We start from the raw sequence: 23,635 nt of genomic DNA on the forward strand, positions 1-23,635 counted from the left end.
GGATTTGTGGGTGTTAGCTGGCCAAATACAAGGGCAAGCTCAGAGTGTTAATGCCATGGTGTCGTTAACCTGTGGTGAGTTAGAGAGGAAGGTGAGGTGTCAGCCCAACTTCTGAGTTCACTAACTGAGCCCAGTTTTCATTAGGTCTCATCAACCGAGCTCCAGAGACTAGAAATAGAAAGTTGTGTAGAATTGATGCTACCCGTTTCTGACCATGTCCCCCTGCATCAGCTCAAATAACCTGTGCTCCAGCACACTGGACCTCTGGTCTTCCCCTGAGCACTCTGCCCCATTTCTTATCTGGAACCCTTTATTTATCCAGGATGCTGCTCAAACCTGTCTTCATCCTCCCAAGTATTTGCTGATAGTGCCAGTCATTTTTAGTCCCCAGGAACACAAATGTGAAAACTGTTTCTGTCCTTGAAGAACTCTCAAGATAAGGATATAACAAATCATTAAACTGCAATGTGACAAATGTGAAGATTCAAAATGTGCTGTAAGAATTCTGAGGATTAACTATGCCTAGGTGGCAAAAGGGAAGGAAAGGAGGACATTTCACAGAGAAGATACTTGAACCCTTAAAATCTTTCCCATCCTTCCAAAAATCAGCTCAAATGCAACTTTGATGCCTCCCCCAATGACAACTCTCATCTCTTGGTGCCTCTGCTGTAGCATATTTCACCGCATGTGTGAACTATGCAGTTGTGTGCTTCTCTCCCAACAAGAGTTCAGGCTCCTTGAAGACAGTATCCAGATAGAACCTAAACATACTTTTTCACAGCCTCAAGCACAGGATCATGTACAGTCTATGATCTAAATAGTGGGTTACTGAACAAAATTCAAGTGTAATTTTTAAGGGTATCATTGTGACAAGCAGCAACATAAGATTTATTAAATTCCTGGGTTCTCATTGTACCTAAAAATAGCACCTGCAGCAGTGGCAGGATGAAAATGTCACAGATGAAAAACTCAAAAAGGCATTTCACAGCTCATGGACCTCTAAGAGAAATAGCACCTACGAGTCAGGGCACAACTGGTCAATTTCTTGGAGGTACTAAGGTTAAACTGCACACCCAATGTTAAAATAAGATGCAGGATGCAGAAAGTGACCCAAATGGTTAAACTCCATAGGAATAAGGAAGGACTGTTGTTACTTGAGGCACACACAGTCACCCTGAATAACTTTAGCAGCTGTAACAGGGAAAAGGAAAAGGAAAGCTACATAGAAGAAAAAGCCAAAAGGCAAGATGGAAGGGGTCAGAATTATTCAGGATCATAACTCTGCTGTCCTCTAGCCAGCATGACCCCACTTCAACAAAGAGCTCAGTGTGCCCAAGGGATCAGCATGGAGGAAAGTGGGACCACAGAAAGGTGCAAGAGTACTCCTGTGGCTAGGGGAAGAAGATTTTTTTAGATCCATTTAAGTAGCGGTGCACATTGACCTAAACCCCTCTATATCCTTGTGGAGGAAACTATTGGAGAAATGGGAGGAACATTATTAAATGATATACTTTCATTTTAAAAACCAAATTGCTCTTGTTTCTCATTTGTTTTATTACAGGACCAAATATTTACATAAAACTCAAATATATCAGAAACAGGCTTTATTTTTTGTCTATAAATAATCTTATCCAGATCCCCTAATGCTGGGGGTGAGGAAATCAGTGGAAAAATGGAAGGGAGAAGAAGATATGCAGGTCAGAGTCCCAGTAGAAGACATTGGCACACTTAAAGAAGAGTTTAATAAGGATTTGATTTTTTTTTCCAAGACGTAGAAGGAATAGTACAACAAGAAATAGTGCAATGCCATTGGGCAAACAATTGGGGCCCAAGTTGAGAGTAGTTTCCAGAACCGCCCCCCAAAAAAGAGAGACAGAGAACTACTGAAGAAAGGCTAGCTACAAGGACCCTTGGTTTTTCAGAGAAATGTACAGCTAACCTGAATGGCAACCCAGCAGGAGGGCTCTGCGGAATCAATACCCTGACCTTATTCTCCTCCCACTCTTCAATTTCCTAACTTCTCCCATTGACCAAATACAAAAAAAAAAAAAAAAAAAAAAAAAGCCAGAGAGAAAGAGCAAGCCTGTATATAAGGCAATCTATATTCCAGTCTCTGGGCACAAAGCCGACTGGGGAGGAGAGAGTATGAAAGTGGAGGGCCAGAAGCGAACAATCCATTTCTTTGGTCGTCAGCACTCAGTCTTATCTTTTTCCAGGTGAAAATTAAATGTATGTCCCCAACACAGGAAACACATAGGATTTTATCAGCCATCATGTCATTGTAAAATGATATGAAAATAATCATTCTTACCCGAAAACTAAAATATTAGGCACCACAAATATTCTTCATATAAGGAGTGGGGAAGAGAAGAAAGGACAATTAATTAATAGAAAGTATATGTACTACAGTTTCCACTTTTATAACTGTTCATAAGACCTGGCACAAACTCCTTCCTCCTCCACCCTTTACCTAGCACCAAAGTTGGATGGGGCTCTTCACATGGCTCCGTCATTTAAATCCTCATTCTTGTAGAAATGGAGTGCTTGATGATTCTGCCTCTGGAGCAAATGCAATTCTCCATTAACAAGACTGTTGGGCAAGAAGTTATTATAAGACAATGCAGTGAGTCCCCACGGTCCACCTAGCCCTCATGGTACAACAGCAATACAATTTCCCCTTGGTGAGCAGGACCAGTCATTTCAACCGTCTCCATCTTGTTTTTCCAGTGATGAACATTCTTTGAAAATAAATTTTTAAAGATAAATTCACAGTGGCTATGGTGGCCTCAAGAACAATAAGACCTTAGCCTTCAATCCTTGGTAACTTCATTCTCATTTAAGTGTACTCACTACAGTACTAAAATCTTAACCACCTTTCAGAACAAAATCACCTGTCTTTACTTCAACTTCCATATAAAGCACTGTATGCTAATAAGTAATGTGGTATAAGTGAAGAACCAGAAGGAAAACTAATTTCCTGATAGTGAATATGATCCACAAATAACTCTGATTTATCAGGCAGTCTCTGCCAAGTATTGGAGTAATGATCACACATCAGTATTGTTTGGCCCCAATTCCCATCTATTCCAATATAATCCATACCTGTTTCCAAGGGCTCTTACCCTAGTCTGGCTTCTGTTCTTTGGTTCTTTTCCCTCCTAGATTCACCCTCCATCAGCAGCCAGAGTGATCTTGATAGAACATGAGTCAGGTCAGGATTTTCCCCATGGTTAAATCCCTTCAGTGGCATCAGCCTTAGAACAAAATCTAAAGCCTTGCCCTGGCCCACAAAGCCCTACATACCTGGTCTCCAGCAACTCTCTGGTCACATCTTCAGCTTTGTCCCCAACCATCCAGCTCCAGTCTCAACTTTCTTGCTATTTCCTGGACACCCCAGACTTGCCCCATCTCAATGCCTACGTCTTGCTATGTTCCCAGTCACCTGGCTCGTTCCTGCATTCAGGCATCTGTCCCTCCAAGAGACCCTCCCTGATCTCCCTGTCTAAAGTAATCTTCAGGGTCTATCCTCATGCCCTTGTGTTTTCCCCAGCACTCTTCAGGGCATGTATTATATTACATGTCTTCTGTTGCATTTGCATTTGAATACAATTTCCATGAGGACAGGGGCTTTGTCCATCTGGTATTCATCACCATATCCCATAGCACAAAGTTAGCATTCAATAAGGACCACAATGAAAATTAAGTGGATGGCCAAAGTGGATAAATAACTTTGTTTATATTGTAGTAAATAAACTACAGAAAAATGAAGTGGGATGATGAGGAAGTGAAGGGGGTGAGGAGGGAATTTTTGATAAGGTTGTCAGGATAGGTCTTTCTGATGCAGTAGCACTTGCAGAACCCTGAAAGAAGGGAGGGAATGATTGTGAAATACTCGAGGGAAGGTTGTTTGGGCATAGAACCAGCAGGTGTGTGTGTGAAACTCCTGGGCAGGAGCGAGACTGATGTGTAGCAGGACCAGGAAGGAGGCTGTGTGATTGGAGCATTGGAGGCAGGGGTAAGGATGGTAGGCCTTGAGGTTGGGGAGGAGGTGGGGACATGATGAGTGCACTGGATTTAATTCTTGGCATGATGGTAAGCTATTTGGGGAAGCCGGGAAGTGCCCAGTCTAATTTTTTTTTTTTTTGCGTTTTTAAAGTTTACTTGTATTATTAGATTGAAAAATAAACAGTAGGAGGATATTTAGAAGCTATTAGGATAATGCAGCAGAGAGATAATAGTGACTTAGGGAGGATTTAGCCATTGAGAGAATGAGAAAATTCAGCCTTTATTTTGGAGTTACAGCAGAGGGAATTTCTAACACATACAATGTGGCAAGGCTGGAAGGAGAAGCCAAGGTTGACTCTAGCATAGAAAGGTTCTTCAAGCCTTGTAGAAAAAAAAACCTTCCAATTTTAGGAATATTCTTTCAATCCTGGCTCAATTTCTAGAAGATTGGCTTGGAAAAAAATACAATATCAAATTTTGCTCAAAACATTGTTGCACTAGGCCTCATTCACAAGAGGAGAGGAAAAAGTTCTAAACATTAGTTTATCCCAGAAATAATGATAATTTTATCAACCCCAAAGGTATTCCACATTGTTATCTATCTCTCAAAATTTGGAGCCCAAACCCAGGAGCATTAACTCCATTTTATCCACAAGTCAGCTTGCTGTTCAGCTGCATGCTTACTTCTCACCACCAGGTTTGACCTAATCTGCAGAAACTTGGCAAGCCACTCATGAATGATATGTAGAATAATTTCACAAATTCTGATTTTTTTTTTTGGGGGGGAGAAGAAAGCTCTTTCGACAGCTGTCCACTGACCTCTTCTGACTACTGACCTTAACCTTCTATGAAAAGACCTATTAACAAGGAATGGCTCTTCAATGACGGTGCCATTTCTCCATTCTTCTAGATAGATCTAGTCCAACCTTTATCTTTGCCTTTGCTCTGTACCATTGTGCAGATTTTGAAGATGTACGGCTTTCCCTCTGTGTGTGTTTTATTTTGCTTATCTTCCTCTAAGAGAATTCTCTAGCAGTACTAAACTTCACTAGTAAGAAAGGCTCCCCGGGGCTGGGGATGTGGCTCAAGCAGTACCGTGCTCGCCTGGCATGCGTGCGGCCCGGGTTCGATCCTCAGCACCACATACAAACAAAGATGTTGTGTCCGCCGAGAACTAAAAAATAAATATTTAAAAAAAAAAAAAGAAAGGCTCCCCAACATAGTCCCCATTTTCTTATTGCCTGTTTACAGGAAGACTGAAGAATGCCCTCCATAATGGGTTTGACCTAGAAATAAACCAGGTCCTCCACCACAAGAGAGGCTGCATGTATTTCTCCCCAGCCACATCACTCCTTTATTCTATCCACAAACTGCTAATGACACAGATGAGTTCTTTTTCGGTGTCTTACCTTTTACTTTCAGAATGACATGCTGAATCAACAAAATAAATCTTCATAGGCCTTAAAATCAGATAAACCTGCCTCAATAAAGGTCAACTATTATAGTTGTAATGTATTTCTTAACATGTCCCTCATTCAGTTTTCTCATGTGTAAAATGGGGAGACATAACAGCCAGTTTTTAGCACTATAACAAATACCTGAGATAATTAACTCATAAACAGAAAAGGCTCACAGTTTTGGAGGTGTCAGTCCATGTGCTCTGTCAATTGGCCCTCTTGCATTTGGGCCTGTGGCAAGGCAACATTATAGTGGGGAGCACATGGCCCCACTCTCCCTATCAAGGGCACACCCCCAGTGAAGATCTTTCATTGGGCCCTACCTTGTAAAGATTCTACCACCTCCCAATAGCACTGTCCTGGGACTAAGTCTTTAATACAGTGGTCTTTCAGAGACACTCCAGATCCAAATTTTAGCAGTATAATATTGATCATTATTTGAGTCAAGGATAAAGTCATGAGAATAATCAGATGATGAAGATCACGATGATATTGGTGGTATTAAAAGAGAAAAATCACAAAGCCACAACACTTACAATACCCATGTGTTTATTGAAGTCAAACATATTATAGCTCCATAATTACTGTCATAAATATGAATATTAGCCTTATATACTCAGTAACATTTCAAATAAAGTTTCTATAAATAAATCCATATTAATAAAATGGCATAAATAAAATGCATTCTTATAATAATAAATAAATTTATAAATATAAAGTATTGATTATGGAAATGCAATTATTTAGAATTTTTTCTAAAGGAATGAGAAGAAATCTTTTTTTGGAAATAGACAATTAATTAAAAAATTGTTTTCTCTTGTATAAAACATCTGTTATAACAAAATGTTATCAAATAAATCTGTATGCGTGCAAGGTATACCTCTGGTCTTCTGACAAAAAAAAAATGATTGATATTTCTTTTGAGCTAAGCAGGGTTTCATGTGGAATTCACCAACAATGGTAGAATTTGGCTTCCCATTTTCCTTTTAGTAAAAAAGTTCCTTTAGAAATCTTATTGTTATTTTTAGCAGGCAAGCTATTCATTTTCCAATTTTACTCCATCAGACGCAGGCATTTTTCAAATAGAAAAATAGCAAATTCAGTTCTCCAATTACTTTGATCACTCCGCTCTCTCCAAGCTGTGAAAATAAGAACACAAATGTATTTAAGCATTTTTGCCATGTTTCCTAAAGAGGAACAAGTTAAAGGCATTTGGAGTGATTAGATTGCTAGAAACAGAAACCAGGATTTAGCCTTTTGAAAACAATAATATTAACCTTTTAGCCTAAGTATAATATGATTTGCCAAAGACCTTAAAATGATGGCTATCTGAACTGAGAAGGCACCAATAGGTATCCATCTCATTCATGTCCCCCTAATGAAACTATTGATGGATATGGTAATTAGTTTGATTGAATCTTTTACAATATACAGATAGATCAAAATATCACATTGTAACTCATAAGTTACACAACAATTATTTGTCAATTAAAAATAAATAAATTAAAATGCTAATGAGAGTCAGGGAATGCTGGGCAGAGGGCTGTATGGGTCCTAACCAGACTAAGCACATTGAAGCCACAGTGGGATCTAGGAACCCGAGTTCTGTCCATCATGGCTTGACCTGCCTGCCGCATGGCCTCCAACTGTCTGTGAGCAATCAGTTACAACTCAGCTCAAACAGCCTCAAATCAAAACCACATGTGTACCAACAAGCACTTGGGCTTTCTGTTCCCTCTTCTTGACAAAAGGGGTCATAATTCAGCAGTAGATCCCTTGCCTCGCACTAAGTTCGATCCTCAACACTACATAAAAATAAATAATATAAATAAAGATATTGTGTCCATCTTTAAAAAAATCATTTTTAAAAAAAAAAAGGGAAAAAACAGATTTTCATTTACGTGGGGAAAATATCAATTATATTATTTCCAATTGCCTTAATAAATAAAAAGCCAGATATATAGATGTTAACATCATTTCAAATAGAAGACAGATGACGCTTTCAAACTCAATGGGAAAGAAAACCCAAGTTCAAGTCCAAAGCCTCCTCCTCTGAAATTTAAATTTGTTCCAGATTATTTGAAGAAAAATCCTGTCATCATGGTCTTCTATACTTTGTTCTCCTTTATCTTCCTGATTTCTTACCCCCTACTAGCTTTCCATATTTTGTTTGACATAATACTTTTTTATATCTCAAAGACTCCCAACCAAGACCATTAAGAATTTCGTGGCTTATCTTGACCTGCTGTCTGCCCTTTGTGCTACCACAGCCTGCTCTCTGCTTTCCCCTCCACTCACGACTGCCCTCCCATTTCAGATAGCTCTGATCAGTTTTTCCTCTTATTGAACTCTCTCTGAATAACATTTTCTCTCTTGCCAGTGTGCTTTCTGAAGCTACAGGGAGAAAAAAAAGCATCATCACTTTTCCACATGGCAACCCATTGTAAAAATGAAAGTTGGTTCTCCCCGCATGGATTAAAGGATTTCAAAAAATCCTTTGTTTTCTTATACAGATCTCACCTCCCATGTGATTTCTCTCTCTCACACACACACCTCACTTTTCGAAAGACCACAAAGCAATCTGACATCAGGGGTTTTAAAAACGAGAATCACAAAGCACGTGTTCTCTGTGGCATGCTAACATTCAGCCCTACAAGTCTAGGTAACAGCTCTATAACAAGAGATTCCAGCTTCACAGTGAAAAACTACAAAGCTTTCAGTTATCAAAGGAGTGCAAACAGTCATGCTTGATAAATTATGCTTAGGAAGAAATTTCTTCTAAAAAATAATTATGATAGAAAAGGGGGGAATTGAGGCTAAGTGAGTTATTGAAAATTTCATCAACTAGAGCCTTCCTGTCTCTGAATATTCAGGTGCACCTGCTTGCAAAAAGCATTCACTTTCACTGCCACCAATCATTCCTCTGGTTTGGGCCTGAGTCATATTTGCTAGTCTGAGCCTTCCACTATTGGTCCTCAAATAGGCCACATAATTATTTACCATAGAAATATACACTAACTCACAGTAGATAGATACTTAATAGGGGTTTGTTAAGGAAATGAACACTTCCATTTCATTATAATAGATCCATGACTAATATTCTCACTCTATTTGAAACCATCAACAGTGATTGGACACAGTATTATGATAATTAAACATAATTATCAATGATCCCTGAACTCCATCCTAGATGTAATTTTGTTATTGTTCTAGGTTGATTTTTTCCCAAGTGTCACAGCATGAAATCAATGGCTTACGAAAATCACTTCAAATAAATTTTGACACTTTTCTGGGTTACAGAAAGCAATCCTTCAGATTGTGAGTCAATAGGACTCTAACAGAATAATACTAAAACTAATACCTATGGCTGCTGAATAGGTGCTAACCTGAGAGCAGAATAAGGATACCTGCATTCCAACTTGGTTCTGCCACTGGCCATAAGACTATCTGACCTAAGTTCCCTGATTGGTTTCATAATTTGCTTCCCTGATAAGCTTCATGATTTGAAAAATTTGGAAATTGATTTATAGATGCAGACATGTATCTATATACTCATGCACCTAAGTTATCAACTCAATCATAGGAATATCGAGTAAAATATCACAAGGAGGGAAAGAAGAAAAACAACATTTATCTCTCCTATTAAATGACTTATTATGAATATTTATCAATAATACCTTTTCCACTGTGTCCTTCAGGTTTTGCACATTCTTCTGGATATGCCGGTCGTCACCCTTGATATGCTACAAAATGAAACCAAGAGTAAATATTTTATCTTTGTTTTGCGGAAGCTTTACGAACCTCAACGCCCTTCCAAACCATGTGACAATTAATTCACCTGGAATGGAAGCTCTGGGTAATTTTACCCACAATGACCTAGATTTCACCAGTGACCTAGATTTTATGAGCTCTTGAATTGTCTTGGACACCAAAATCCAGACACTTCCCTTACAGAGGACCTCTTTTCATTGTCAGGAAATCCTTTGGGGGTTTAAGTTTGTGGAAAAAATGGAGTGGTTTATGCCAATTCTGACAGGAATCAAACTTTAACTGCACCTCATCAAAACTGTGTGCTCAGAACAACATATGAAACATCTTATGTGAACAGTAGGAACTCCTCACTTAACAGCAGATACCTTTCGCTCTGCCCACTCCTCTCCAACATGTCTCATAGTTTTAAATTTGCATCAAGTTCTCACACTTCTGATTTTGTCATGATATCAAGAAGGGAACAGCCCTTGCTTACCCACCACCATTAAGGCTTCCCAGGAATAGCGAGTAAAATATCATAAAATATCATCTCTTCCCACTTTCTCTCTTCCCATTCCCTCCATCTAGTAACTTGTACTCAGTGGATCTATTTCCACATATAGATGTTTTTCTTCCACCTCCCAACATCTTTCTCACCACATATGAGTTGTTTTCTTTCCACAGAAAAACAAATGAGGTTTCTGTACACTTTACTACCAGATTCCAAGCACCACTATACACTAAAAATGTGACTCAATTAAAACAAAAGCTAACCCTCTGCAATTCCAAATGATTCCTGATGACCATGGTGCCGAGGCAGTAAGCCCAGGGATCAGGAAGGAGAGAGGGCTGGTGAGGAGCAGGCTCTCAGTGATAGAAGGAGGGAAGGAGGTGGCCAGGAGTAGGTGGAGGTAGGCTGAGGCAGGGACTTACACAGAGTCTGAGATTGTTGTTGAGACCTTCCAGGAAGGACACCACGTCTCGAAGGTAGGGGAGGGCTCTGTCTGAGTTGGGGAGCAGCACTTCTTCCAGGGTGAAGTTCAGCACTTGCTTCATCACATAGCAGCGCTCTTTCATCTGCAGGTAGAAAAGACACAGTAGGGATCATGTGAGGAGGCAACCAGAAGACCCATTCACCAGCTAACCACCGATGGGCCCCAGACTCTGCTCATCATAACCATAACTTACACTGACTCCTTGGTAGAGTCTGTCATCAATGAGACGGACGTCTGTGTTGTTATCTGCGAAGCTGGCCTGAAAGAGAAGAAAGACTGAGTGTCGGGACATGGAAGATATACAAAAAAGGTCTGTAAGTGGAGATGTACACCTTGCCCTATCCCCAGAGCATATATAAAAACTGAAGATAGATGTATACATGAGCTTTGAATAATGAACAAAGGAGTAAAGAAAAAAATTAATAATCAGATGGGCTACAAAGCAACTCCTCCTTGGATAAAACTCAAAGTATGTATCCTAAGGCCAAAATGGAAGGAAGGAGTTCTGGTAAAAATTAAATCTTCAAATAGTCTCCAAAGAGACATACAAAGTTATCTGTAGGGAAAAAATGATGAATTCCTAAAGATCTCAGAAATGCTCAAATAAAATGTTCAGAACGATGTGGAATAATGACGTGGTCATATTGGGTGTATGCCTGAATATATGTAACCATGAATCCCACTATTGTGCATAATCATAATGCTCCAATAAAAATATGAGGGGAAGAGAAATTAAAATAAATAAATAAATAAATACTTAAAAAAAAAGGGAAACTTTAAGAACTATTTGGGTCCCAAGGAGATACGATGAGAAAGACAGCAAGGTTGAGATGAGTACCTCCTCAGCCAGTAGGAAGGTGCGGTTGATGATGAACGGCCCCTGGAAGCTGGCCTTGTGGAGCCCACAGTGGTCATTGATGGGCACCGCTGCTCCACCCTCCACTGCCAAAGCAATGAGAAGGAGGCAGCTTGCAGCCAAGGTACCCACAAGGGAAGAGCTCACAGATTTCTGCAGGGCAGCCATTGCTGATAACTTGAGTAGCGACTAGGAAAGGAGAACCTGGTGTGAGGCGAAGAGGAGGCAAAGACAGCAAGAGGGAAACAAATTAGTCCAGAAGTATCACACCTAACAGACCAATTGTATCAGCTTGCTGAAACACTTACCTGTTTCGGAGATTCTGCTTATGATGGAACAGGTAGAAGCTATTGCTTTTATAGCCCCTGGACATCATTTTTTAAAAAAATTGTGAAAAGTATGACATCAGCAATTATCTAATTTCCAGCACTGTCTTCTGAGAACTACCTAACCACTATAGGAGCCCACAAAACGCTACCTCCTATCCTTCCCACCTTGAGATGTGAGTGTTTCCCTAAAACGTCACTATTGGGGCTTTTATAGATGAATCCTAGAAGTTTTCTAAACCCTATATGTCTTTCAAAGAAAAAAAAATGCTTTGTAGATTCCAGGTTTAGTATAATACTCTTTGATCTCCTACAGTAACTGAGTAAGCATTTTGGTTACAGACTCATTTTCCTACCAGCTTCATAGATTCTTATCTTTTTAGAAGTGACCAGAAATAAAGGACCCATATCCTATATCCGCTACATTCAAGTAAGCAATAATGACAACTTGGATATCATTCCAATTTTTAAAATAATTTCATATCATTTTTAGAAAATAAATGCTGAATTCTAAGCTAGACTTATGTCTTTCAAATAACAGTGTTAGCTAATCAGTGTTTTCTTTTTCACTCTCGTACTATTTTAAAGTGATTAAAACAATTATGATAGACGAAAATATAAAATATTTTACTCATGGCATATGACCAATATCAATTTAAGCTTGGAAAACTAATACTGAACAATCTAATCATTTTCTTTACATGTATTTTTAATAAAAAATATATATAGTAATTCATCTTAAAATTCGATCTATGCAAGTCTCAAAATCTATTTCCAAGTAATCTTAGAATAACTCTTACTGTATAGATAGATAACTGAAGAAGAGAAATTGAAGTGATTGCATGTTGATTTTACACTATTAAAAATATGCTGAGTCCTAAATAACACCTAAAAACTAGACTGGCAAGGAGTGGGAGCAGGGAGCAAGTACCACTATCAAAATGAAAGTTCTACTGCTAAGGGAAGGAATATGAACGAATTCATGAAAATTACTTGGATCCAATTGTTATTCTCACAACTAATTAAGATTAGGAGTATTAAAGAAATGGAAAGGGGGATTCAAAGTACTGTAAAATCTTGACCATTTTAGAGATGGCACACACCTAAGAGAGGTGACAAAGTGAAGGGCCAAAACAGCACTGGATCCTGAACACTTAGGAAGGTGGCCTTAGGAGAAAGATAAAAAAGGGAAGATGAGATTAAGTAGAGCCACATGATCCCACCTTAAACATGGACTCTAAAAACCTCTAACCCGATGGTTGCCAGGGCCTGGGGGCAGAAGATTTGTATCCTATGTTAATCAAAGGATATAAAATTTCACTTAGAAGGAAGAGTATTCTCAAAAGATCTATTGTACATCCTGGTGACTATAGTTAATAGCAATACATTGTATATTTTTAAATTGTTCAAAGTGTAGATTTTTATTTAGTTGTAGATGGACATAATACCTTTATTTAATTTATTTATTATTTGGTGCTGAGGATTGAACCCAGTGCCTCACACATACTAGGCAAGTGCTCTACCACTGAGCTACAACCCGGCCCTCAAAGCATAGATTTTAAGTGTTCTCACTCATACAAACACACACACATCACACACACACACATACACACACACACATTATATATATATATATACACACACACACACACACACACACACACGGAATAAATATGTTAATTAGCTCTATTTAGCCATCCCACCATGTATATACATAGCAAAATATCATGTTATACAACATAGCATATATATACATCATATTTATTTACTTGTCAATTAAAAATAAAATCACTTTTTCTAAATTAAAAAAAAAAAAGAAATATAGACCTGTTCCAGATGTTTTCTTGGGGTTGTTCATGAGCCCAAGAAAAGATGAGGAGATTCTTCCTTACCCAATTTCCTATTGTATGCACTATGATCATTTTTGCCCAGAGCTCTATATAATCATATTAGCATTAGATTCAAACTATTTTGTGGATTAAATAGGCATATGTTGGTTTGTCTGTGAAACTAACAAATATACATGACTTTATTCCCATGGGAAGTTAAATTTTTACATCATTGATTTTTATGTTTTGAGAGAAGTCTCTAATGTTTGAAAAGCCAACTCTCGCATCAGTTCTACATGCATATGAGAGATGTGGTAAAGCATATGGAAGGAATATGTAGATCTACAAATTTAAATAATTTTCTGTCTTTAGGAACATGCAAGTAATTCAAGGATTGCCTTTGCAGCACATCTAAAGTTGGTATTTGAACTGATCCTACTTACTAGCTTCTTTAGTGTTCCCAAAGAGAGATAAATAGCTATGAAACAAAAGTAAAATGCCAGCAATTTACAAAGCAGTCTTAAAATGCTGCAATATGTCTCTCATTTATTAAGTGCCCCAATGGATCACTTATTAATAAGACAGAATTAATAAAGCCAAGACCTTAGGTTTTTGTGAGCTGGGCTTAAACTCACTAAAGTGATGAAAATCTGCTCTGGGACTGTTTGTGGATTTCTGAACAGTTATAGCAGGAGTCTCAAAAGTATTTGCTGTCAGGAGAGTGTCAATGTAACACAGCTGCTCCTGAAAATACAACTGAAGACGTGTGCCAAATACCTTTAGAGCACAACAGGCCTCCTCTCAGTTATCTCCTTGTGAATTTTCAAGTCCCTTCTACAGCCACCCCAGATAAAGAGCCACCCCAGCACTCCACTGTCAAGCTCCCCATAGATGGTCCCCAGGGTTGATGTTAGATATATGGAGCAATTTTAAAAGTCTGATACCAGGAAGGGCTAACAAGAATCCCCAACTAAAAGGCTGGCTTTTGCTGTCTCATTCACTGTCCCATCCCTAGCACCTACATCAGTGCCTGGCATAGAGTGGAGGATAAATAAGTATTTGTTGACTGAATGAATAAAACTGCTTCACAAATCATTGGCTGATGCTGTGAAATTCACAACCGAAAATGTATTCTTTAAAATACAAATCTCTGTAGAAGAAGGAAGGCTTTTGTTAGCTCAGATTTAAAAAAAAAGGTTGGAATTCACATTTCTCAGTCTAATGAAAGTGATCACTGCTCCATACAAGTTTCTGTGTGTGTGCGTGCACATGAGCGTGTGTCCCTGTCCTCATCTGTGTCCTTCCCTCGCTGCTACTCACTCCCTCGTCACAATCTCTACCCCTGCCATAGGCCACAGCTGTACTCTGTATATGTTTGCTATGTATTTCTGAATATACATGCACCTTGTAAAACATGGAGTATTATTTAGTGTGTATAGGTATTTGATTTTATAGGGATGGTTCTCTTACTCTTTCACTCAGCATTATGGTCTTGCAACTGTCTACGTCACCATGTTCAGCCCCCGTTTCCAACTGGTATTCCAGAGTGTGTATCCACACATTTTATTTACTCATTTCTCCAGTGATGGCCCCCTAAATTGCCTCTGGTTTCTCACTAAACAGACATCATAGCACCAAGCAACCTCATCCAAGTCATTTCAATGATTTTTTGTAAAAATATATATTTTTGGAATATTTACCCAAGAGTAGAACCACTGGACTATAAGGATAAGTGTACTAACTATAACTACTGCCAGACTGCTCTCTACAAAGACTGTACGAATTTATTTTCTCACATAAGTGAATAAAGCTTCTTTTGCCAGACTTACTATTATCCAACTTTGACTCTGCCAACTTTTGGAGGATTAGCTCATTGTTTTAATTGACATTTTTCTTCATACACTTTCAGCCACTTGGAGTTTCCCTTTTATAACTTCACTACTTATATTAATTGCCCATTCTTCTAGTGGGCTTTGGACTTTTGTTCTTGTTGATTTGTAAGCGTTCCCCGTATATTTTAGATATCACTCCCTTTTGGATAGCAAGCATAGAAAATTCTTCTCTCTTATTATATTGTATCTATTACCTTTGTCTATTAAGCTTTTGTTGAACAGAAAACTTAATTTGAATGTCATATAAGACATTATCTTTCATTATATGAAAGACTTCTCTTATACCCTTTGATAGTGTTTCAAAATTTCCTTCCTAGTATTTTTTGTATTAGTTTTCATTCCTACTTACTTCTTGGATGAAGTAAGGTGTTAACCTGCTACTAGTCTCTCACTTTTATCTTGGATAAAGAAAACATTGGGATATTCATCTCCTGACAACATGAAGAACAAATGCTTCTTTTTTCAGTGGACAGGAGGATCTAGAGCTACCAGCAAAGAACAAAAGCTAAAGATAGAGGTTTCAAACTTAAACTTCACTTGCTCCCCATTTCTGCTCTTAAGCTGTCCCTGATGGTACTCAGAGCAACTACCTAAAACTCCCACCAAGACTTGCCAACCATGGCCTCTTTTCCCTTCTTCCTGAGGTCTAGATCTTCCCAATCAGTATTTGTAACTCATCTTAAAAGAGAGACTCTACTCACAGAGTATATTACCCTCACTAGGAGTACCAAGTACCAGAATCAATTTTAAAGATGGAAAGAAGCCACATTATGCAAATTCCTCACTTCTCTAAACAAACAGAATTTGATATTGCCTTCTTTTTTTATACTTTATTTTTTATTTATTTATTTTTATGTGGTGCTGAGGATCAAACCCAGTGCCTCACACATGTGAGGCAAGCATTCTGCCACTGAGCCACAACCCCATCCCCTGATATTGCCTTCTTAATGTCTGCCCTCTACAGGTATTTCAAAAGTCCAGTCAGGTACAGTGGTACAGGCCACCATGTTTGAGGTCATCCTCAGCAATTTAATGAAGTCCTAAGCAACTTAGCAAGACCCTGTTTCAAAATAAAAAATAAAAAGGATTAGGGATGTAGCTCAGGGGTGAAGCATCCCTGGGTTCAATCCTTGGTACCTAAAAAAAAAAAAAAAAAAAAAAGTCCATTGGTCCATCTCAGTCTCTCTTTTCACTTATTATTTTATGTTAACTAGTAAATAAGTGGAAAGAATCTTACATATACCACCAGAGATTCAAAGACAGAGTTAATTAACTTTTTTTAAAAAAATTATTCTTAAGTTTTAGGTGGACACAATATCCTTATTTTACATTTATGTGGTGCTGAGGATTGAACCCAGTATCTCGTGCATGCTAGGCGAGTGCTCTACCACTGAACCATAACCCCAGCCCAGTTAATTAACTCTTATGAATGAATATTTTATCCTAAACCTCTAATCAGATTTAAGAATTCTCATTTTTCTCACCATCATTTAGCACAAGTTACATATTATTTAAAAACAACTTTAAAAACTTCACAGCTCTATGGATCTTGGCATAGTTCCTCCAGATGCTCAGCCTCTCGTGAGAAAATTGTGGGCCAAGTACACTAAATATTTCCTATGCTCTCACCATCCTGTTGAACTTTTTAAACTATGAATAATCATCACTCCAATTCTGAGATGATTTGGTTTCGAAACATCACAAATGTCAATCCTCAGAAAATGCTCTTTTTCCTTTTCTTTGCAGATGTCCTAATTCAAAGGCCACATGTGTACTATAGTAGGATAAATGATCACAGATTTGGGTTAGTTGGACAACAAGCCACTCTCTGAATCAGAGGCCAGTCTGAAACATAGTATGCTTTAAAAGAATTGCAATTCTGTTTTTCCAAGTTTTTCAACCAAATAAACTGAGCTAATAATATTTCCTTCTGTTTAGTATTTATTTTTTTGCTACTGAGATATTTTACCAAGAATGGATTCTTGGACCCACGCTGACCACTTTAAAAAATATAAAAAGAGCTAACAATAATTGTGTCACACTAGTCTTAGAATTAATCCGAAGTGAACTTGCTTTGAAGAGAAAATATTGAATGTACCCAAATACTGATTAAAGAACTGGAATTTAAAACATAGTTATATTACAGATTGAGTCTTCCTTGTCTGAAATGCTTGGGTCCAGAAGTGTTTTGGATTTTGGATTTTAGATTTTGGAATATTTTCATATACATAATGAGGTATCTTGGTGATGGGACCCAACTCTAAACACAAAATTCATTTATGTTATATACAACTTATACACACATGCTGAAGGTAATTTTACACAGTCGTTTTAGTGTACCTGCATTTTTACTACAACCCATTCACATGGGATCAGGTGTGGAATTATCCACTTGTAGCATCTTGTTCGTACTCAAAAAGTTTCTGATTTTGGGAACATTTCAGACTTTAGGTATTTGGATAAAAGATGTTCAACTTGTAGTTAATTAACATGACTTTTGGGGAAAGTAGAAGTATTAGATAGAAGTGGTGCTTGGAATACTTTATAGGATGGAAAAGGAAGGAGTTATAATAAATAATACAGTCATAGACAAGTGGAGTCATTTATTAAAATGTACAGCTTGTGAGTGCCTGGGTATGAGAGATTCCTGAATAAAATTTACCTAGGAAACGCAGCATTGATAAAGAGCTATGTAGCCCAGTGCAGCAGCAGACACCTGTAATCCCAGCATCTTGGGAGGCTGAGGCCAGCCTAGGCAATTGAGCAAGATCCTGGTTTCAAAATAAAAACTGAAAGGGGTTGGGGATGTAGCTGAGTGATAAAGTGCCCCAGGATTCAATCCTCAGTATCAAAAGAACTAAAATAAATTAAGATTGAAAGCTATGCACAGGGTGCTGGATAAAAGAAAACAGGGCAATATATTTTATTCACTCACTCACTATAACAGGGCAATATGTTTTATTCACTCACTCACTATAACAGCTCTTTAGAGCAAAGCCTTGTGTACCTGGCAGTTATTGGGACATCACAGACTCTCCATTGGTTCTAGCTGGATGATTGAATGAATTACAAGCACAGATAATTTAATGGTTTTGACTGTTTCATTTATTAAGCTCCCTGCACATTGCCTGGCATCCAGTAGGCATTTAATTCATTTGTCTCTTAGTTGAAGGGATAAATGAATATTTGCTTTAAAAATAATTCATTCCTTTTATCTCTTCTTGACTTTGCAACCACTCTCTGAAGGAAAAAAAAAAAAAAGCAGGTAGTTCATTTTACCCCTTCTTTGCAGCTGGGGAGAGTGAAATTTTTTTGTGATTCACCTAAAGCCACAGTCTCAACATGAGAAAGCTAGAATTTGAGTTCAAGTTTTCTAACACAACAACCAGTATCATTACTCTGTATCTCTTTTCTTTGTAATCCTCTGCAGTCAGAATCTTCTTTAAGTTTATTGCTGAAGATCACTTTGAGCTTTGCATTTGGTAGAGCTAGCATTTAGTTTGAATTAAAGAAGAAAGTACCGTGGCTCTCATGAGATCTGGAATTTGGTGTTGCTGGGAGGCAGCCATCAAGGCCACGGGTACCTGTAAATCTGCGTAGATAGGAATCTGGACTCTTCCCCTTAGTAACTGGATGGCTTCACCTGAGTTACTTAAATATTCCTCAAAAAGAATAATACTATCTGCCTTGTAGAATTATTGGCAATCTCTATGAAGTGCGTGGGCTAGTGCCAGAAGCATGGGAAATGTTACAGAAACTTTAGCTATTAACCAGGCGCTTCTTCATGAACAAAATACGGAATAACTAGGATAAAGGCATAAAAATAGTATAAGCTAACCTAGAGTCGAGAAGTGGAGATTATGCAACTGAATTAGGTGTTTTATCACGAACAGGCCAAATCTGTTGAATGAGTTCATGAATCTTGTTCTTGACTTGAAATCTTAGCATAACTCTTCCTTCTCTTCAACCTCTATGGTCAAGTCTTCCTAAAAATTTTTTTTGTTTCTTTCTTTGCAATGTGCCTTAATTGAAGAACTTTCCATCTTTCAATCAATAAACATCAACTGACACTCTCTATTTTTGGAACCACTACAAGTGAGTTGTTTAAAATAATCCCAGAAAGAAATTTGTAATATATCTGATAGAGTTCTCAAATCCCAAGTGGCATGAAGGATAGGCGTGGGAATGCTGAATGCCAGCAAGATCATGTGTGTAGGGATTGGCAGCTCAGATTTTTTTCCATCACAGAGAGGCGTATATTCCTAAGCTAGAGAAGGACAATTGACTACAAAATCAGAAGTTGGTTGGCAAAGATTCTTTGCTTTCAGCTCCTTGTTAACAACTTCTTAGCACAATCTGAGCAAGATTATGATCTGAGTAAAACCACAACTTTTCTATTCCTCATCAGAGACTCAGACAGCAAGGAGGCAAGTGAGTAAAGAAAACTGATTTATTCGGCTTCAGCACCTGCCCCCCAACTGTTCATCTAGCCAATAGAAAGAAAAACATGGGAAGATGGTTTATGCCAATTTTTACCTCAAGGGAGGACTTTATCCAAAAACATCAAGAAAGTGAAAAGAGATGTTCCTGCAAAGGGGAAATCTTCCGTCTTTTTTTTTTTTTTTTTTTTTTTGTACCAGGGACTAAACCCAGGGGTGCTTAACCACTGAGCACATCCCCAGCCCTTTTTTATATATTATTTTGAGACAGGGTCTCACTAAGTTGCTTTGGGCCTCACTAAGTTGCTGAGGCCAGCTTTGAACTCAAGATCCTCCTGCCTCAGCCTCCGGAACCACTGGGCATGCACCACCACACCAGGCTCCAGTCTGATTTTTTACTTCTCTTGGTATAAGTACTCCCACCCTCTCCAGCCCACCATTGATCTCTTCTCTGAATTCCCCCTCCTCCAATCCCAATGGATGTCTCTTTTCAGGTTCCATAAGGAGTGAGATAAAATTCTTCAAAAGTGCTCAGGCTGTTCTCAGGTAGCCATGAAATGGGCTTCTGTCTGGCTTTCTGGAACTGCACCAGAAATTCTGGGACAGAGTTAGACAATGTCAATCTAGTTGAAGGGAAATAGATGGTACTTCCATGGGTACAGCTGACAGTGACTGGGCCATCCACTTTCTAGTCTTTCTTTCCTTTTCTCCATTCACTCTAGGGTTCATTATCTGCATTTAATAACTAGTATCTTCAATCAGGACCACCATGAAGCAAAACTGTGGGATAACACCAGAGTACTTTGGGGACCTTCATCTACACTCTTTCACTCACTGTTGTCTCCTCTCCAACCACCCACCCCTTCTTCCCAGTCTGTTTTTGTTCACACTGTCATAAATCATAAAGCTAATACTATCCATAATTTTCAAGCAGCTCCCCTAGATTTTACCTCACTTGATCTTTACAATACCCTGTCCAATATGTTATTCCAAATTCTACAGATAAGAATTACAGGGCTCTCCAATCACACTGCTACCCAATGACAAAATCAGAACTGACAAAGGGTGATTTCTATTCACCATGCTACCTCAGAGTCAAGGGTCCAGCTAAATGCATCTCTACTCACGGGATTTCACCTGTTTGGATTCAGGCAAGGAACATACTTGGTCCACAAAGGAGACTTTCCTGGAGTTCATGAAAGCATATCACTTCCTAACTGCATACTCCCTTGTGTTTATTCCTATCATAGCATGTGTCAAACTGAATTAAAATACCTGTTTACTTCTCCCTCTTCCCCAACCACCTAGCCAGCTCCATTAGGGCAGAAGGCATGGACAGGCCAGTTTTTATTTGCTTCTTCCTGTAATTCCAGTACATACCGTCTGCCCTCTCAGTCATTCTCATATTCATACATATTCATTCAGTCTCTCTCTCTCTCTCTCTCTCTCTCTCTCTCTCTCCCTCCCTCCCTCCCTCCCTCCCTCCCTCTCTCTCCCTCCCTCCCTCCCTCTCTCTCCCTCCCTCCCCCTCTCTCCCATTTTGCCTGGGGGTGGCTACTCTGCTTAACTTCCAATAAATTATATGATCACTCAAACTGAACATGGATGGTTTTCATAGTAAATGTCCCTTTTATGTAAGAAACAGACATTAAGAGGATGATAATAAAGACAAAGGAGAGTGCTGTGAGGAACCAAGGAACAGGAGGACCATGCCCACACTCATGCCACCAAGGCTGCCTCTTGGTGCCTCACCTTTGGTTCAGGTCAGGCCTAGGAGACCCACCCCCCTGCCTGGGCACATGATGCCTCTGTACCTCGAAAGAGTTTTCCAGGTCTTTCTGCTTGTCTGCCCTCTCCGCATGAGTTTCTGGACCTTACTGAAGGCACTCTATGGGCAAACCACAATGACAACCACAGCATCTTACTAGACCCATTGCTCTACCAGCCCTGGTGCCCTCATGTTCACCTGCAGGCTGTTCAGAGTTGCGATGTTTCCCCAATGAAGGCACAACCACAAAGCAGGCACCCCATGCTCCACCCTACATCCTGCCCCAACTTTATCAGAAGTTTACCTGGTCTATGTTACTACTGTCCAAGGTGGCACCAAATAACAGAGATTGTGATGGCCACCTAAGCCCATACCTAGGCATTAATAGTTAGGACAGCTTAAATGCAGAGAGGAGTTTTTGCAAGATTAAGCATCTTAGCCCAAAGGAATAACGAATGGAAATTTTGAATGAAACTACAAAGTCATACAGTACAAATTTTTAATAAGTGACTCTTGGCACCTTTCTGTCCTCTTACACTATCTTACACTGAGTGTTAGCCCTACCGTTGCCTGCTAACTTTCTCATAACATTAAAATTTCTGTGACCTCTTTGGAAATATTTGTGGTTATGTGCGTTTGTTGCCACTGAGAAAAAGTAGAATGTACGTCTGACCTTTTTTGCATAAGATTTCAGAATGGATGGTCGTATTATTTGGCACCAGGTCAATTTCAAGGACCTTACTGCATACTTAACACAAGGTACCCATTAACTCCCACAGGATGTCCAGGAAATCTCTCCCAGAAACCTCTCTGAGGACACATTCTAGTGTCATGTTCACCTATGGGATTCCCCTCTGTCACTCTGGTGGTTTAGTATTCTCGACAATGACTTTAAACAGAGGAGGATTGGGGGAAAGAACTGGAAGCAAACATCACTTTACCTCAAGAGCCACAAATGCTTCCTTCTTGCATTTCTCTGCACCCACAGATAGAACCAAAACTGTGCCTTGATCTTTTGAGATAATCCACTTCCCAGATGTCTACACCCTGCTACGCTGGGTTGCTAGGTTTTCTGAATCATGAATTAGTGACACCACCATTAACTGGCAAGTACTTCATTCATCCTAAGAAATGAGGAGTCCTGGCATTCTTAGTGGAAGTTCTGTCCAGAAATCCTGATCTATCTGCAAAGGTCCTTTCCATGAATTTACCAAAAGCCACCTCATTCTCTCAAAAGAGGATTTATTGAGTGTCTCTTACGTGTCTGGTCCTGTGCTAGTTAGTCCTCATTATGTAGGAGGGAGGGAACATAAGAAAAACTTCCTCTCTGTATAATTGAATTAGTGGAGACAGACATGAAGAAGAAGCACTTAAGGAGCATTAAAGTGTCAAGCTTGCCAACATCAATCATGACAGGAATTAAGATCGAGGTGAAAAACAGGTACATATGCAAATTTCTTGTTAAAATTCCTTTGTTTAGAAATCTTACCATCTTATTTTTCCTGTTTTTATTAGAGAAGAAAAAAAGAAAGTTCAGGGTCCTAAAAAATCTAAAGAGTTACATCATTACCCGTTCACAATTTCTACTGTGAAAACAATAACAAAAGGAATCAAAATCAATATAATAACATTTTAGCTAATGTTACGTTAGGCTTTGGAATGATAATCCTCCAGGCTGGCAGAGACAAAAATATAGACGCCCCCTGGATATCCAGGCCCCAAACACTGAAAGAACAAGCCAAAATAATTTGAAATTGGAGAATTGCATTTTGGTAGAGAGTAAATGGAAACAGCGTGAGTAAAACCCGTATACTGCTTTGAGTTGTTGCCAACAAAAAATTAATAGAAAATCAAACACTTTAGTAACAGTAACAAGACTGCATGCACTCGTCAAAATTCATGGAACTGTACTCCTAAAGAGGGCGAATTTTACTATCTATAAAATAGTACAATAACCCTGAGGAAAGGATGGATAGATTTGACTAGTGCTATCTTGTGTGTCCTAAAATTTACATTTAATTGTGATTCAAAAATTAAAATGAGTCCTATCCAAAGAAGGTAGTCATCCCCAGTTTTCCAGTTTCAAGACAAGAGTTGTCTCCTACATAGAACTGCTCAATGGTGAAATGGAATAAAATAGAACTTCTCTGCTAGGCGATTTACATAGCCCATTTGTGATCTCCAAAGGAGGTATTTTGGAGATGAGAAAACTGGGACTCAGAGGATTTATGTGAGTGCTATTTTGTGGTGGAGTCTTGTTCAGGCAGAGGCAGAACAGCTTTATGCCCTTAGTAGATACAGAAAGTTCCTGCCCAGTG

At 38.8% G+C, this 23,635-nt stretch overlaps 1 protein-coding gene across 1 annotated transcript; it reads right to left on the bottom strand.

Moving 5' to 3' along the window:
- Positions 1–6,523: 6,523 nt before the first annotated feature.
- On the bottom strand, positions 6,524–11,231 carry IL22 (interleukin 22; the record flags this gene model as incomplete). The annotated part of the gene is made up of 5 exons (XM_081311273.1): positions 6,524–6,601; positions 9,140–9,205; positions 10,146–10,289; positions 10,401–10,466; positions 11,046–11,231. 5 exons carry the CDS (start codon positions 11,229–11,231, stop codon positions 6,524–6,526), a joined length of 540 nt encoding a protein of 179 aa, XP_081167399.1.
- Positions 11,232–23,635: the final 12,404 nt, after the last annotated feature.

Source organism: Spermophilus citellus (genome assembly GCF_964194105.1).
Source record: "Spermophilus citellus genome assembly, chromosome: 10".
Classification (NCBI taxonomy): domain Eukaryota; kingdom Metazoa; phylum Chordata; class Mammalia; order Rodentia; family Sciuridae; genus Spermophilus; species Spermophilus citellus.